This window comes from Chaetura pelagica, unplaced genomic scaffold, assembly GCF_000747805.2.
Source record: "Chaetura pelagica isolate M959 unplaced genomic scaffold, ChaPel_1.0 scaffold531, whole genome shotgun sequence".
Classification (NCBI taxonomy): domain Eukaryota; kingdom Metazoa; phylum Chordata; class Aves; order Apodiformes; family Apodidae; genus Chaetura; species Chaetura pelagica.
In genome coordinates this window covers 4,499,856-4,515,212 of record NW_009952362.1, presented here as the reverse complement: position 1 = coordinate 4,515,212, position 15,357 = coordinate 4,499,856, and the positions used below count along the sequence as shown (strand labels likewise).

The 15,357-nt window shown below is 39.6% G+C and overlaps 1 protein-coding gene across 1 annotated transcript in view; it reads left to right on the top strand.

The window, feature by feature from the left end:
* Positions 1-15,357, top strand: part of ABLIM1 (actin binding LIM protein 1) — a 128,339-nt gene that overhangs the window by 58,880 nt on the left and 54,102 nt on the right. The window contains exons 5-6 of the mRNA XM_010007943.1: positions 3,510-3,636; positions 4,390-4,483. Of these exons, the coding sequence (XP_010006245.1) occupies positions 3,510-3,636; positions 4,390-4,483 (221 nt within the window). The remainder of the gene's footprint in view (positions 1-3,509; positions 3,637-4,389; positions 4,484-15,357) is intronic.

Here is a 15,357-nt window from a genome sequence, read left to right as displayed (position 1 = left end):
ACAATACATATGAACATGTATTATTTCACATTTCTTCTGAGAATTAGTGCCATAGAATGTCTAGTCTTAAGTTTTCCTTCAGCTCAAATGTAATTCCACATAGGTTTTTTTTGTGGTATGCTTTTCTTTATGTCATGAGTGCATATAGGAACTGTACTGCTCACTCTGCATTTTAACCAGTACACTGTACCTTCTTCCTTCTCCTCTTTGTTATACTGGCACAGCTGAATGTGTGGGTTTGCAAAGAATGAGAGTTGGGAAGAATCTGGGCTATATGACAAGAAGGTAGGACAAGAAAACTCAAGGTTAAGGGGTGCAGTCTGTTAGGCCTAGGTATGAAACCAGAGGGAACCATGGTGGGAACCATTGCACAAGATTTTGGGAAGTGTTTTCAGGTTCCTTTAGTGTAGGTCTGTGCTGGCATATGGTTGTGGACCACTGGTCTTACCTCATTGCCCTTTCATTTGCAGCATGTCCTGGTTATAGGTTAGGCTGATACAGATTGTGCTTAGTGTGATACTGAGATCCTGCCTGCATACACTGTGGGCTGATGACACTCAGCCAAAGCTTTAATGTGCCTCATGCAGGCCTGAAATAATAAATGGCTTTTATTTGTAGAATTTGGATGAATAAATGTGTTGTTGTGTTGATTTTTTTTCTTAGCCCAGCGCAGCCTTATTTGCTTTCTATTTTAGGAGATAATTATAATTGTTCTCTTTTCATGTATATACCCAACTGTTTTGTGGTGCTTAGGAACATGGTTTAAGCATTGGACTTGGTAGAGTTATGTTAATGGTTGGTAGAGTTAGGCTATGGTTGGACACAATGATCTTAAAGGTCTTTTCCAACCAGAATGATTCTGTTTTACCAGAGTTAAAATCAGGTTTAGTTAAAAGTCATTTCAGCCTAATAAAAAAGTACTGGGCTATTAGTTGACTTTGATTCTAAATGTTCAACTGTACCAATACCTCTGAATGGAAACACTTAAAGGGACCCAGAACGAGTCAGCAAATGTCATTGCTGCTATAGAGTAATAAAAGCACATTATCAATCCCTTCTATCACATGTGAGCACAAGTGTAAGTGCAGCAACATCATGTTTGGCTTAAAAGAAACAATTAAACAGGTTAAGATAATTCATGGATCCCTAGTTCCTCCATGTGACTAATTTTGACATCAATAAAGATAATGATAGCTGACTTGATAGACCTTTTGTATAAGGTAATTTTTCTGACTGCTTCAGAGATTCAGTTAGAAACAAAACTGAGTGCTTTAAAATATCTTTCTTCATTCCATATCTGAGAAATTTCAGCTTCACAGAAGCGTCTTGGATAAAGCTGAAAAAAGAGGGGAAAATATAGCAGATTTTCTTGAAGGATTAATGTAACAGGGAATGTATTGCAGTTTGGCAGGACCCCAGGTCAGGAATGTGGAAGCTGGCACACTAGAGAGAAGCAGTAGTGCTAGGATGCTGAGAAGTGGTTGCTGTTTAAAGCTGCAGTTCAGCACCCACTGAGACAGGAAGAAAGATCCCATTTGTTGTCACAATCATGAAGCAAACTTCATGGTTTCAGATTTAGTATGAGAAAATGCAGACTAGACCTCAAGAGAAGATGTAGTATCCTCCCAAAACCAAAGGCAAGGTCAGTGTACTGAAGCCATCCTGACAGATGTTTGCTTCTTCCTTCCTCAGCCCAATGCTGGAAATTCTAGAGCCTCCCTTGGTGAGCTGTTCCAACCTTCCAGCCTTCTTTGCTGTTAGGGAGTGGCACAGAGCCTTGAGCAGGCACAGACAAGCAGTGACATCCATTACATGCTGTCAGCCCTTGTCATTTCATGGTTTCAATTTGTAACATTTGTCCTCTAGAGCAAAGTCTGGGTATTAGGACATCTCAGGGTTGCTTTTCAAGTCCCAAGTCATGTCAACAGTCTGTGACTTGTGTTGTATCACAAGATGCCATGGTGCTTAGTCCTTTTGTGTGTTTTTTTAAAAGTGTTTCAGAAAAAGAACACTGACAGAAAGAGGGACTTGCTGCAAATGGTGACCTGGATAGCAGGAATGCATAGCATATATTTGGGGCTCTCTTGGCCTATTATTCAGCAAACAAGAGTCAGGCCCTTTTGTGTCAAAAGGAGTGACTCTCCTCTCATTATCAATTGTGATAATAAACTTTGACTAAACGTTTTGCAAGGTGTGGTGTTGCCTGGGCTGTAAACCCATGAGGAGACGGTTTTCAGGCTGTACCTGTTCAGCCAGCTTGAGCAGTGCAGCCAGGACAATCTTTTCCTTGGTGCCTGGGCTTTAACTGCTCACATTGCTCTTTTCCTGTTGGTCTCGGTTTCTTGCTGTTTGTTGATGGTTCAGGTGTGTGGAAAGGATATTGCATACACCAAATGAACACCAAGTTTGGGGATTAAAAAAATACAGAAAATCCTTTGTTCCTGGCTATGTTCTCTGTGGCTTCCACGTGTGCCTCAGCTGATGGACATTTGCTTTCTGCTTCACTGGTCTTCCAGGCCTTCACTTCCCTCGGTCCCTCTGTCCCCTGAGGCTGGGCACAGAAGCTGTAGCACAGTCCTTGCAGTTCAGTGCTGTCTGCCACATCAGTCTCTTCAGTTCTTACCATGTGCTGAGTTGCCCCTTACTGGGAAATCTCTTTGGGTATTTGTGTCTAAATGAAGAGGAATGGGAGCTTGGGGCTGAGCCAGAGATTTCTGCTGTGACATAAGGCATTGTGGCATCCTCTAGCACAGAGGGCATTCAGTGCTCCTGGCTTCAGGTTTACATTCTCCCATCAAAGAGTCTTTCAGAATCAAAGTGAAAATGGAGTGTTGACTACTAAGGCGGTACCGAAATCCCTGAGCTTATGCCAGCTAGAGACCATGAAAACTACAGTTTCCCACACCTACAGGTGGAAAGACAATATGTCCTGCCATGCAGCCTTCACTGCTGCAGCGCTGCTGTCACCCTCGCACTGACCCTCCGAAAAAGGTCTCTCCCCCTGTTCCCTGCTGGGATGTGCCACCGCCCCTGAGCTGGGTGGGCACACTGAGCTTTGCTGCCACCCAACGGGCAAGTGCAGCCATCCTGGTGATGCTCGCTCAGGCTTCCGTGTTTAGATCCATGCGAGCAGTCAAGATTTGGCTAAAAGCAAAACGAGAAGTAGCACTGATTGATGTAGAGCACGGGAACCTTTTGCAGTGGTGATTTTTATCTCTCGTTCCTAACAAAATCTGAGTTTTGTACAGAGCTTGCCTGGCAGTCTTTGAATCATAAACAGCATGAGAAGCAGAGAGTTACTTTCCCTCTTCTGTTGAGTATGTCCAGAGTGACAAAGATTGAATCTTTCTATAGGAACTGGGAAGTGTTTGAGGAAAGGAAGATGTACCTTTGCATTGCTGTGCACTTCTCACCTTCGATTGTATCAAGTTTTGTAATGGCTGAGTGGTTAATGAGGGTTAATGAACCAAGTCACTGGCAACATAATGCAGTTGTTTGTTTATTTGCAGATTGTGCTGGCTGTGGAAGAGACATTAAGAATGGACAAGCTTTGCTAGCTCTGGATAAGCAGTGGCACCTGGGATGCTTTAAGTGCAAGGCCTGCGGGAAGGTCCTAACCGGGGAATACATCAGCAAGTAAGTAACCTCTGCACATCTCTCTGCACGAGTTCTTGTTGCCAGTGGAGAGCACTTTGTACCCAAGTTCACCTTTCAAAATCCCGTTTTGATCACCTTTCTGTAGCCACCAAAATCTTTGTTCCCAGTGAGAGCTGAGTTGGGAAAGGAAAGTAAACTGAAAAGTGCAACTGAAAGGTGGTGTTTAATAATAGTATAGATTTAATAACCAGTAAAGAAAGAGGGTATATCTCCATGTTCCCACAAAGGATTAGGTGAATTCTTGCATGTTTTTCTTGTGAACCAGATAAAGCTTTGTACCATTTTGTTTTCCAACGTGGGTTTTTGAGGAGAAAAAGTAGGAACCTGTCCATTGCTTGCCTTTGCTGCGGAACAGAGTAGTCAAATTGGAATACTCTTTCAGAGTACAGAAGATTATTTTTTTTTCTGAAGTGAACAAAACCTACTGCCTATGATAAAGGCTGTGGTCTCCTCTTATCCCCATGGACACAGCTGGAGCCATGGTTCTACTGATTCCCTAGAATTGCACCTTCTGTAGGTGCAGAGAGTCCATTGTAAGAATGAGATTTACTTTAGTGGTTTGTACTGGATGCTTTTCTTCTGCTACAAAATATTTTCCTTGAATTATCCTCTCCCATTCACCTATTGCTGTGTTGCAGGAGTTCCAGACACTCTTCCAGGGAAGAGTGTAAGTCATGCTGTAACCTGTTTCTTAAATGCTGGTTTGTAATTTGTCAATCTTCTTTTTTTCAGAGATGGTGCCCCTTATTGTGAAAAGGACTATCAAGTTCTTTTTGGAGTCAAATGTGAAGCATGTCACCAGTTCATTACTGGGAAAGTCCTAGAGGTAAGTGTGTTGTAAACTCTAAAATTAAAGAATTGAGCCATGTTCCATTCTGTCCTTGTACTGCAGAGAATACAAAAAATTCTCATAGGAAAGGGGTTTTTTCTTCTGGATTTACAGTAAAGCAGCTAGTTTTCAGAAATACTTCGAGTGATTTAGCTTTGCAGTCATTGGGAAAGGTATGAGATAGGGAACTAACTCCACAAGTTTCTATGGATCTGTGGTTTCTGTTCCTTTTTTTATGGTGATGTGTGAAATCTATTGCAATGCTTATTTTTTTTGTCAGATTTGATACATTATAGAGGTAATTTGAGTATTGGAATCACCTTTGACAACCATAAGTTTGACAAAACTTATGACCTGAGATTTTGCTTCTCAAATGGCACCAGATGATCTGAACTTTTGTGAATTTTTTAATACTCCACTTTTCCTGGAAAAAAGCCTTAAAATAATAACATTTGTGAAAGAAATGAGCAACCACAAAGAACTTAAGTTACAGGTGTATTTTGCGAAGAAAAAGCTGAAGGTACTGGATGTTTTACAATGAATAAGAGAAGAAATCTACAACTGTTACAGAAACAAAAGTATCTGGAACTTGCTAGTGAACAGGCTCTCTTCCTGTGTCCCATCTACTGCAGATCTAAGACTCTGTCAGCCTGCATAGGAGAAGTTTCAGGTAGCAGCTTGTGGTTTTAGTTCTGGAAGCTTCTCTGGTTCAGTATTCAGAATATTAACCAGAATTGTGGCTGCCAAACGAGGGACTCGGAACACACGTGGACACCCAGTATATTTGTCACTGCATCTACTGGAAGGAAGTACCATTTTTTTAATTAGCCAGACTCTTAGTCTGCCTCCTTTGCAATGTGTATCTAATTCCTTTGGAGACCTGCTTAGATAATTAGTGAGAACAGTCTGAATTTTCCCTAGAGTAGGAAGGCTGTGTCTCTGGCTTTAATCTGGTGGTCTGCTACCATATGCTTATCTATTCCTGTCTGCTGATGAGTTTTTCATTTTAGAACTATGTGACACCCCAGTTGCATTCCAGTGCAGAAAGCTCTGCAGGAGAGAAGTAATTGGATTTGTGAGATTGGGAGGCATACGATAATTTAAAAATTATTTTAGATGCACATGATAGTACCTCTCTACAAGTAATGAAGCCTATTCAGAGGTATGGAGATGGAAATTATAAAATAGAAAGATATTGAACTCTGTGGAGAGCTGGGAAGAATTAAGCTATTCCTTTTTGGAGCCTGTTGAGTAGTAGATGTGAAGACAGCAAGGTTGCACTCATATTAGTCTTCCTAGCATCAGTGAGAAAGAAACCCAGCTTTTTGAGATGATCATGAGGTATAACCTACCAGAACTGAGTAAACTGAAAATAAGGAAAAATTACTTCAATTAAACTAGGATTTAATTGTCCCCTCATAATCTGTAATAAACCATGAAGTTCAAGTTGTCAGAGATGTTGTGTCCCACACGGAATCTTGATGCAGCCATTTTGGCTCCAGGGTTGGTTTCTCACCACACAGTTCTTACTCTTATGGCTGTTTTTTCTCAAAAGGAGAAACAACATTTTGCTGAAGCAATTAAACGTGTCCAACCTCTTGAAAAGATACACCTCTTCTAGAAGTCAAAATATAATAAAAAATATAAAGATTTTTTCCATTTGACCTGGCCCTGAAGAATCAGAATCATGGAAATATCGAGCATGCTAAGCTGTGGGTAAGATTAGAAACCTTGCTTGAATATTTGTGCTTCTCATACAGAAGCACAACCCATAATAATACAGTAGAGGGCAGCAGTAGTTCTCAATATGTAACCAAGATCAAACTCTTCTAAAGACTGTAGAATTTGAACTACTCATATAGTGCAACTCTTTCCTGATGATACTAAATTACATTTGAAGGCTGACTTCTATCTGAAAGGTCTAGATTAGACAAGACTTTAGAAACTTTCACCCAAAAAATTAGTACTGTGTAGTCAGGGAAAATACTCAGACATTGGCTTAGCTTCATTACAGTATGTATTAACAGCCTGGATAGTCCATTCATATAATTCTGAAGGTACCATCTGGGAATGCATATACAGGGGAGAGACATTCCTGTCCTTAGGTAGTGCTTGAAAATATGAGACTATTAGACTAAAGGAACTAATATGTCAAAACTTTGAATGAGATGACTACTCAGCATGTGTGTGTCCCCCTTTGGTCAGGCAAGGTAATCTAGAGGATAGGGTCAGAGCATGATTTAAATCCTCTGGTAACAACAGGTATGACAGATCGGAAGCAGCCGCAAGGCCATGGAAGATAATTCACAGAACAGGATGCCACAGTTCAGAGGGGCTGCAAACCTATTTGAGGCTGGACAATTAACAAGCTCCTTGTCCAGTTCAGGAAATCATCCACGACCTTTCATTGCACCTGAAGTTTTAGTTTAGATGGTGCTTGATATTCTCACGGGGGGATTGCTGCCTTCCCTCTGTGTTTTCTTTGGCAATGTTTCTTTGGCAAAACTGGGTATTTTTTATGATTTATATCATGTGGGTTGTCTCTTGTTCTGCTGCCTCTGGGTGGGAAATAGCACAGTTACAGGAACTGTCCAGAGGTCATGGCATCACTGACCAGCCCAATCTATACCTACTAATGTTCAGTGGGAAGAAGAGCCAAAACACTTTGTGTTTTGCCTTTGTCAAGAAAAACGATAGTAGTAAACTCACTGATTGGTGTCTTTCACTTATTTGTCAGTAAAATAATTTGTTTTGTCAGGAGCACAGTATACTATTTCATCATCTTAATCCAAATAAATTATTAGAACAGGGAAGTATGTAGAACATTCTATGCAATCACTTCCCTCCAATGGATCAGAAGCAATTAGCAGCATGCCATTTTAGTGCTGCTTTATTTTCTTCTCATTCTTATTACCTCTGGGACAGTCTGTAGAAAAACCAAAGGGAAATAGAAGCATGAAACTTAGTTTTGGGTTCATAGAGGCTGATGGTATCTATTTTTCCAGTAAGATATTAATTTATTTATTTTATTATTTTAAGTGAAATTGAGATGCTTTGCAACATTGTAGTCTTGCTTGTTCCATTTTATCCCTTGGTATGGCTTAGCAATTCTGAAAAATCAGGCTTTTAGTCTTCTACAATGGTAGCCAGCAAGAGACAACTCCTGATGTGGTCCTAAGAGTCTTCATCTCAGAAGCAGCTATGCTGTGCCCCTGGTAGGAACCCTCAGCAAAGCCTGTCAGAAAGACCAAGGTCTGAGCTCAAAGTATGAGATTCAAGCCTTGAAAGGATGGGCTCCCTCCAGCCATTCTGTAGAAGTGATCCTTCTGCTCAGTTTAGAAATGCATTACTAGAAAAAACAGCACATATCTGGCTAATATCCACATACCAGGGAAAGTTGCTTATTTTTCTAGGCCATACATCCAACAAAATTCAGTAGCCATGAAAATATGCAAGAAAAATACCATGTGCATTTAAGTCAGCTCCAAATAGTCATAAATGATAGATGAGTGCACGTCAACACAATAAATGTGATAAGTAACCAATGTGAAATAGATATTGCAACTTTCTGGATGCTTTAATACTTGAGTGTTTCTGGAGAATGTTGCCAAGGCAACAGAGATCAGTGTTCTTCCTTGGGTTTCTGCAGCAGAAAGGAATATTTATTTATGGAAAATTACTCATTTCCCATTAATGCTGTTTTTTATCAGGCAATAGCAGCATTGTGAGGGAGGACTTTCACATAGGCTTTCCACTAAGCTATTATTTTCCTAGCTTCAAGGCTTGCCTATTGGAAGATGCCCATGTGATCCCAGTTCTGCAAGTTTCTCTGTAGACATGTGCAACTCCACAAATCTAGGTAAACTTCAGCACATATTTAGCTATTTGAAAGGTGCTGGTCTAAATACTTCTTAGCTGATGTTGTTACCATATACAATATAGCTATTCCTCCAAGGCTTAATTCAAAATATGTTCTATCAAAGAGAAGTTTTCCATTGATTTCAGAGAATGGTGGATCATGCCTATATCCATATAATTAATCTCTGCTTATCCTGTTCTAAAAACCTCCTTAATAGTTTTCTTTTAGTTCTGGAGAAAGAAGACGTTGGGCAGGAACAGGGGGATAATTTCCACGAAATCTTACAGAAAGCCTGAGAATAAGATTCAGGTCTTATGGTTTTCACTTTTTGTGACTGTTACTGATATGAATGGGATTTGATCTCGTGATCTACAGATCGAGGTGTATATATCTGTGATCAAATCCCTCAGTCATCTTGCTACTCTACCCATTTATTTTTAGGATACTACTTGCTTAATATTAATTTGCAAATACAAAGCCAGTGTGTGATTTCTCCTGGCTGTGCGTAGCTCGAGTTCCTGTTCTGATGGGCTGCTGCCTGCCCTGTGTGTGCTTCCTGTGCTCTGTTGAAACTTGCACCCCACCTTGGAAGCAGTGGCATAACGCCATTCTAACAGATGGACCTGGAAAGAGAAATACCAGGGCAACCAGAAGGTTCCCTTGACTTCAGCCTGCAAGGTCAAGTTCTAATTGTGCTTTTGATATTGTCGTTTATGCTGAGCTTCCTCTGATTTTAAAGAAGAGTAGTAATTGAAAATGTGGTATTTAAGGTGAAGAAGGTTTAGTACTTGTAGGTACTGTTATTTTAATGTGCCAGAGTTTTAAGACATCTCATCTGTGATGCAGCTAACTCAGAAAGATGTCAATTCTGAGACACCTGGACTTCTGAAGCTAGACATAATAAAATTAATTACTGGGAGGGGGCAAAACCAATCAAATAGTGCAAGCTGCTATGCTGTATAAGGAAACTGAATATGTATTTAAGAGGCAATGGATGTGAGCCAGAGGAGCCTGTAAATTTCTTCAAGTATTGTTTTCAAAGCCAGATTTAGAAACCTGTTCTGTGAGGGGTTCAGAGGAATTTCTGCCACTTCTTTACCTGTGAATGTCTGTTCTAAATAAATAAATAACAAATAAATGTCAGTAACAACATTGCTGCTTCCCATACAAACTATAAATGATTTATTAAATAAAAAAAATGCTTTTTTATGTTGTTCAAGAGTATGCCTTCTGCTAACATTTAACCATGCAACCAGCTTTGCCTAAGATTATCAGTATTGAGATGCTTCAGTTGATTAACAGGGAAACTCAGTAGCCTATATGTTTATTTTAGGGAGGTTTAGGCTCCTTCCTCACATGAAAACATCACCCTGCTCTGCAAAGATCCATGTACAGAGTTTATTGAGCTACCTCAGTACACTCATGTGTCTGGTCCTGTATTCTTGTACCAGCATGCTCTCTAGGTTGAGGAACCATGTGGAGAATCTCTTAAAACAAACAGATTTATTTCAATGCCATTCAGAACTCTTAAATGAAAGGCTAACTAATGTTCGTCTGCTGAACAAAATGCTTACCAAGGCTGTTCCCATAGTGGTTATGCAGGAAGTATCACAAAATGTGTCATTTACCAGAATTTAATGATGCAACCTGTACTGGTAATACAGGTTGAGGTTATGTAAAAATTTTGACTCTTTTATAGATTAAGCAATTGACAAATTGAAGGAAGATGATGATATAATGGATCTGAATGGGTTTGGTTTTGGTGGTGTGTTAAAGATGTGAGAAAATAATATCACTGAAGAATGTATTACCATTCTGTTTTCGTATCACTAAGTGTCTGCTGGTTTGGGTGTCTTATAGGCTTTGGGAGACTTTGTTCTTAAGCATTGTCTTTCATTCACTATTGTCATTCACACACCCTAAAAATGCAGGGGAAAAGGCTACACAGTATGTAAGAAGAAGCAGTGGAGTTTAGTGCATGCTTTGTTAGCTCTGTGATTTGCTTTGTCTGTGTTTAATTTTACTGCTGTTACAATGAATGAGTAAACATGAAGGTGTTGCCTGAATGTCCTGGGTAAGTGATAAGAAAAAGCAGAAGCTCAATGCTGTGGTTGTGTGCCCTCTTAGCCAGACAGGTATATATTGCAGAACAAAGGGCTCTTTTGATTAGGGAAAATACCTGTTGAGAGATCAGGTAGGGTTAGAGCACAGGGCCACTGTAAATTCATTACATGTTCATAGAGTGTGTTTGAAGCATGATCTCCCCCAGAATGTGCAAACAGGATAAAGGGATTAATGTACCAGCGTGAGAAGTGGCCCCAGCACTCTGCCTGTGTTAGTCTGAATTGGACTAGAATATAATCTCAGTGTAACTAAGTGTTTCTGACAAAACTAGACTAACACCCAGGAGGCTGTATAAATTCTTCAGAAGCTGTGGAAGTAATATTTAATAACTTCCAGAGAAAGAGAGCACTAATTTAATGCTCAGCAGACAGAACTCCCCAAGGGAAAAGTTCTGAGTTGTATCTACATCCCATAGTGACACTCAAGTGATGAGGAATGTTCCTCCCCCATTTCCTTTTTCAGAATGGGTTGGCTGAGTTACTGCTGGAGTGGGTTTAATCTGTAGGGAGGATTATTTGCTTATTTTGGTGGGTGTGTGCAGGAGAGTTCGGGAGTGTGAGCAGAGGAGGAGAGAAGCTCAGGGCTGGGTGCAGTTACAGGCACTTCCCTGTCAGCCCTCAGCACATCGCTTCTGGTAGTGCTCCAAATTTCTGTGGAGGTGGAGGGAGTCTGCCTGCTGAGATGAGGAGGGAGTGGACTTAGACTGAAGAATTATTATCAGAAGGTAAACCCTTTTCTGTAAAATTAGATCTGAAGTGGAAGGGGTCATGACTTTCCCTAGGGGGGTAGAGAGGGCTGCAGCTTTGTGTTGTGACTGAATAGTTTGCCAGTGGTACCATAATAGGGTACTTGTACTTTTGTTCCCATGCATCAGAAGGATTTTTTATTTTTTAGGCTGTGTGTAATTCTGCTTAGATAAGGAGAGTGCAGCTAATGTGTTGAAACTGCCAGGAGGAGAGTAGAATAGCACAGAGCTTGGATTTTTTCTGATTGCAACTGATTGTTGATGTTTGGAGGAACAATATGATTCTTTATCTAAAATAACTCTTAATATAGTTTGTTGACTCCTTTGATCACTTCTGTTTCCAGTTTCCCTGTTGTTTTGTTAAGAAATGTGTTTTATCAGTAAATGTAGAATGATTTTTTTTTTCCCCCCTCATGTGGCTTGTGTAAAAAAGAGGAAATCAAAAGTCTGATAATAACTCAGGATATGGGTAAATGGCTCAGACATGTCTGTATAGCTGAGTAGCAGTATAGACTTAACTTAGACTACCATTCCCTTATGAAAAATATGCTAGGGGCAATTGCCACACCTTGCTAGGGATAAAAAATCTAGAATAAACAGACTTCCAGAAAAATAATTGCTTAATGTAAAAAATCTTTCTAACAGGATTTTGCTTATTCCTCTCCTCCTCATCTCAAAAGATTGAATTTGGAAAGAGGGACATCTGTTGTTGGGAAAGACTTGAAACATAAAAATGACAAGAGAGTATCTGAAGTTGACAGAGCCCTAACAGAAGTTCAGTTGCTATGGCAGCATAATCACAAGGCATTAAGTTCTCAGCAGTGGTTTGGAAACCATCCTTCAGTCAATTTGAACATCAATAAGAAGGGGAGGAATGTTAAGAGGACGGAGGGATGATTAATAAGAAGAGCAAGTTGTAACAAGTAATTTGAAAAAATAACCAATTAAACCTTCTGTATTGCCACAAAGGGTTTTGTGAAATCTGGCAGGTGCTTATAAAAATATGATGTCGTTGATTAGTATCTGTATTTCCTAGCACAGCATCTTTAGCTTTTACCTTTTTGATTTAGTTAAATATTCTCTAGTGTGTTTCTTGCACTAAATATTACTGAGAAACTTTAGCAGGCTGATCAAAATACTTCAAAATGACATTTTAGTAGAAGCATTTATATTGGTGTAAAGCTTCTTACCCCCACGAGCAGCCTTAGTGAAATACAGCCATTGCATGTATTCCAGTAACACACAACAGGTACTTAACACTAGTAGCTTTTTCATGTCTCAGAGGTGCACATAGCACCTCCCAGATTTTAGTAGAACACTAACATACTTGGATGACTTTCTTTTTCTTGTTACATAGCTGTATTAAGAATTCAATTAAACGATTTTCACTGCAGAACACATTTGGTTCTCCCCTTGAACAGGCTGCTTCAGTGAAAATGTCATACTCTACTTCCATTTTGTAGCTCCCACTGCTTCTTGTTTTTATCTTTTACAACCTTTGTGTTGTGCTGGTGCTACCTGCCACAATCACCCACTACAGAGATAGAAAATGAACAGTCATCCCTGCACTGAAGTGCTTACACTGAAAACAAGACTTGCATTTTCACTGCCAGTTGGGATGTAAAGGTAGGGGCATGTGAGGCAATCTAGCAGTACAATATTATTTCAGCCAATTACTCTTTGTTTTTTTCTGGACTGAGATCACAATGAAAAATGAATTGTGAATTATTTTTTTTTTGCAGGATTGTGATTTTTCTTTTTTCAGTCCTGCATTAAGTCCTCTTATATGAGTGGGGAGTTTGCTACTGACTTCCAAAAGAGCAGGGTAGGACTTAGGCCTGTCCCCTTTAAAAAGTCATTGTTGGAAAGAATGCAGCTGTAGTGTGTTGGAAACTTCAGAAGAGTCTGTTGAGGCCAGTCCATAGCTGTCACCCATTTGTAACAGGCTGCATCTGGGTACCGTGCTTAGTGTTCTGTCTGGGAGGAATCAGTCTCCTCTTCTTGTCTGCTTTGCCAGGGTGCTTTCCTGAGGTTAAAAAATAAACAACAACACAAAATCAAAAGATAGTCTGGAATCTCTAGGGACTTTGATGTCCACAGAATTAACACCTGTTTTTACTGAACAGGTGCTTTACAAATGAAGAAATACGATACACATGATTATTTTGTGGGTAATTAAATGTTGAACTTACTGTCTGGAGAACAGAATGGGTAGATTTTAATTACATTGTCATGCTACATGCAAGGATCATACAGGACTAATAATCTGGAATGTATCACATTTATTACAAGTCTTATTCTTTGTAAGAGGGAAAAATAACACACAGCAAGATAGGCACATTTCATCACCAGCCACACAGAGACTTGTAATTTAAACTGCCCATGAAACTGGCGTGGGATGTTTTATGGTTTGCAGAGGTCTCTGAAATTAAAATCATAAATCATGTCAGTATGGGTTAAAATCTTAGGGAAATAACTTTTACATGTAGGGTTCAGAGAGACAAAGATTTGTTTCCTGTGCAGATGGATCTTCTGTTGCTTTGAATTCTGTAAAGTGGTTGCATCTTGGCTGGCAAATGTGGTTTTTTTCCCTGTCAATAAGAGAAGAAAAACTGAGGTAAAAAAAACTTTAAGCATATTTATCTCAGCAACACCCTTGAACCACTGCTGTTGAGGCAACAACTGTGGAGGCCCTGAACTTGCTTGAAAACTGAATGGCAACAAATTATATTAGGTATCTGTCTGCTTTATATCCATCACCTTTTTCTGTTCATCACCATAGTAATATGTTGTGTTGTGGTTATTTTGTTGGAATGGTTTTCCTGCAGTAACTAAGAATCTTGATTTTATATAAAGCTCAAGAAAATAAGTTAGGGAGTAAAATCCTGTGTCTTGGCTCTGACAAATATACCATGATGGGATGCTTATGCCAGCTAGAATTCAAAAGTGTGCTTACATAGTTTTTGCATCTGTAATTGGAAACACCATGTATCAGCAGTGACAAAACTGAAAAATAGGGGAAAAAAATGGACTCCTGCCAAAAATAAAAGGTGCTGCTTTTAGCAGAGTACATGTTGGTAGTCTAACATTTATTCAAAGTTATTATTTTTGAAAAAGAGGCAAATATTTCTCTGCACTAACTGCCCATTGATTATCTTTATGTCCTCTGATACTTCAGTTTTACATTTAGTGTAACACAAACACTTTGGCCAGAATTGCAAAACAAGTATTCCTGAAAAATGTCTGGATGTCATGAAACTGAGGCTTGTAATTATGTATTGGTGACTCTGGAGTTAAGAGCAGTGTGGGTGGGAAGAAAAATATTTGAAGAAAATCTATCCCTTCTCTACATTGCCATCTGTTGCTTGTTGTGACCTCCTGCTGGAAAATGTTTCCAAAGGTTGCAGGTAGCGTTGCAGTTAATCAAGGACTTGTTAAAGTCTACATTCTGTAGACTTGTTAAAGCATTATTGGATCAGAATAGTTGGAATGACTTCTAGGATCAGATTGCTACAAAAGCAGGCACTGGTCACGGAAAGAAAAATATTCCCTGTTCAATTCACTCCTAACATGTTGTTCTATTAGAACAGTCTGTGAATCTACAAGGTACAAATGAGTATATACTGAGTGTTTCAAGTCGGTTTCTTACAGGCTACCTTTGGTTTACGTTCTCTGGTTAGTTTTACTGATGTACTTTGTGTGACCTCACTCTCAGTTTCTTTCCCCCCTTCCTTTGGCCTTTGCAACTTTTTTCTGTGTTGTTCTTGGGACACTCCCTCTGAACTGAATGCACACATCAGATTGGAGACCAGGCTTTACTGAATTGCATGCCAAAGGTTGCACAATTCATGAAACAGCCTTCTGATAGAAAACTGGAAAGGCATTTTGTGTTAGATGAACAAGAAATTCAGCTACAGTTATTTGGATCTATTAGTGTGCTACATGGAGGTCCAGCAGGGCTGGGAGTCTGAGAATTTGAGTTTTCTGCTTAGCTCTACTGAAAGCATTAATTTTTATCCAAGATGAGTTGCTTAATCTCCAAAGCTCTCACTTCCTTCATCAGAAATTGTTTTGCATTTGCCCACTGAACAGATTAATATCAGGTTTTCTTAGTTCTACACCGACCTATTTTCTCAACCTTCC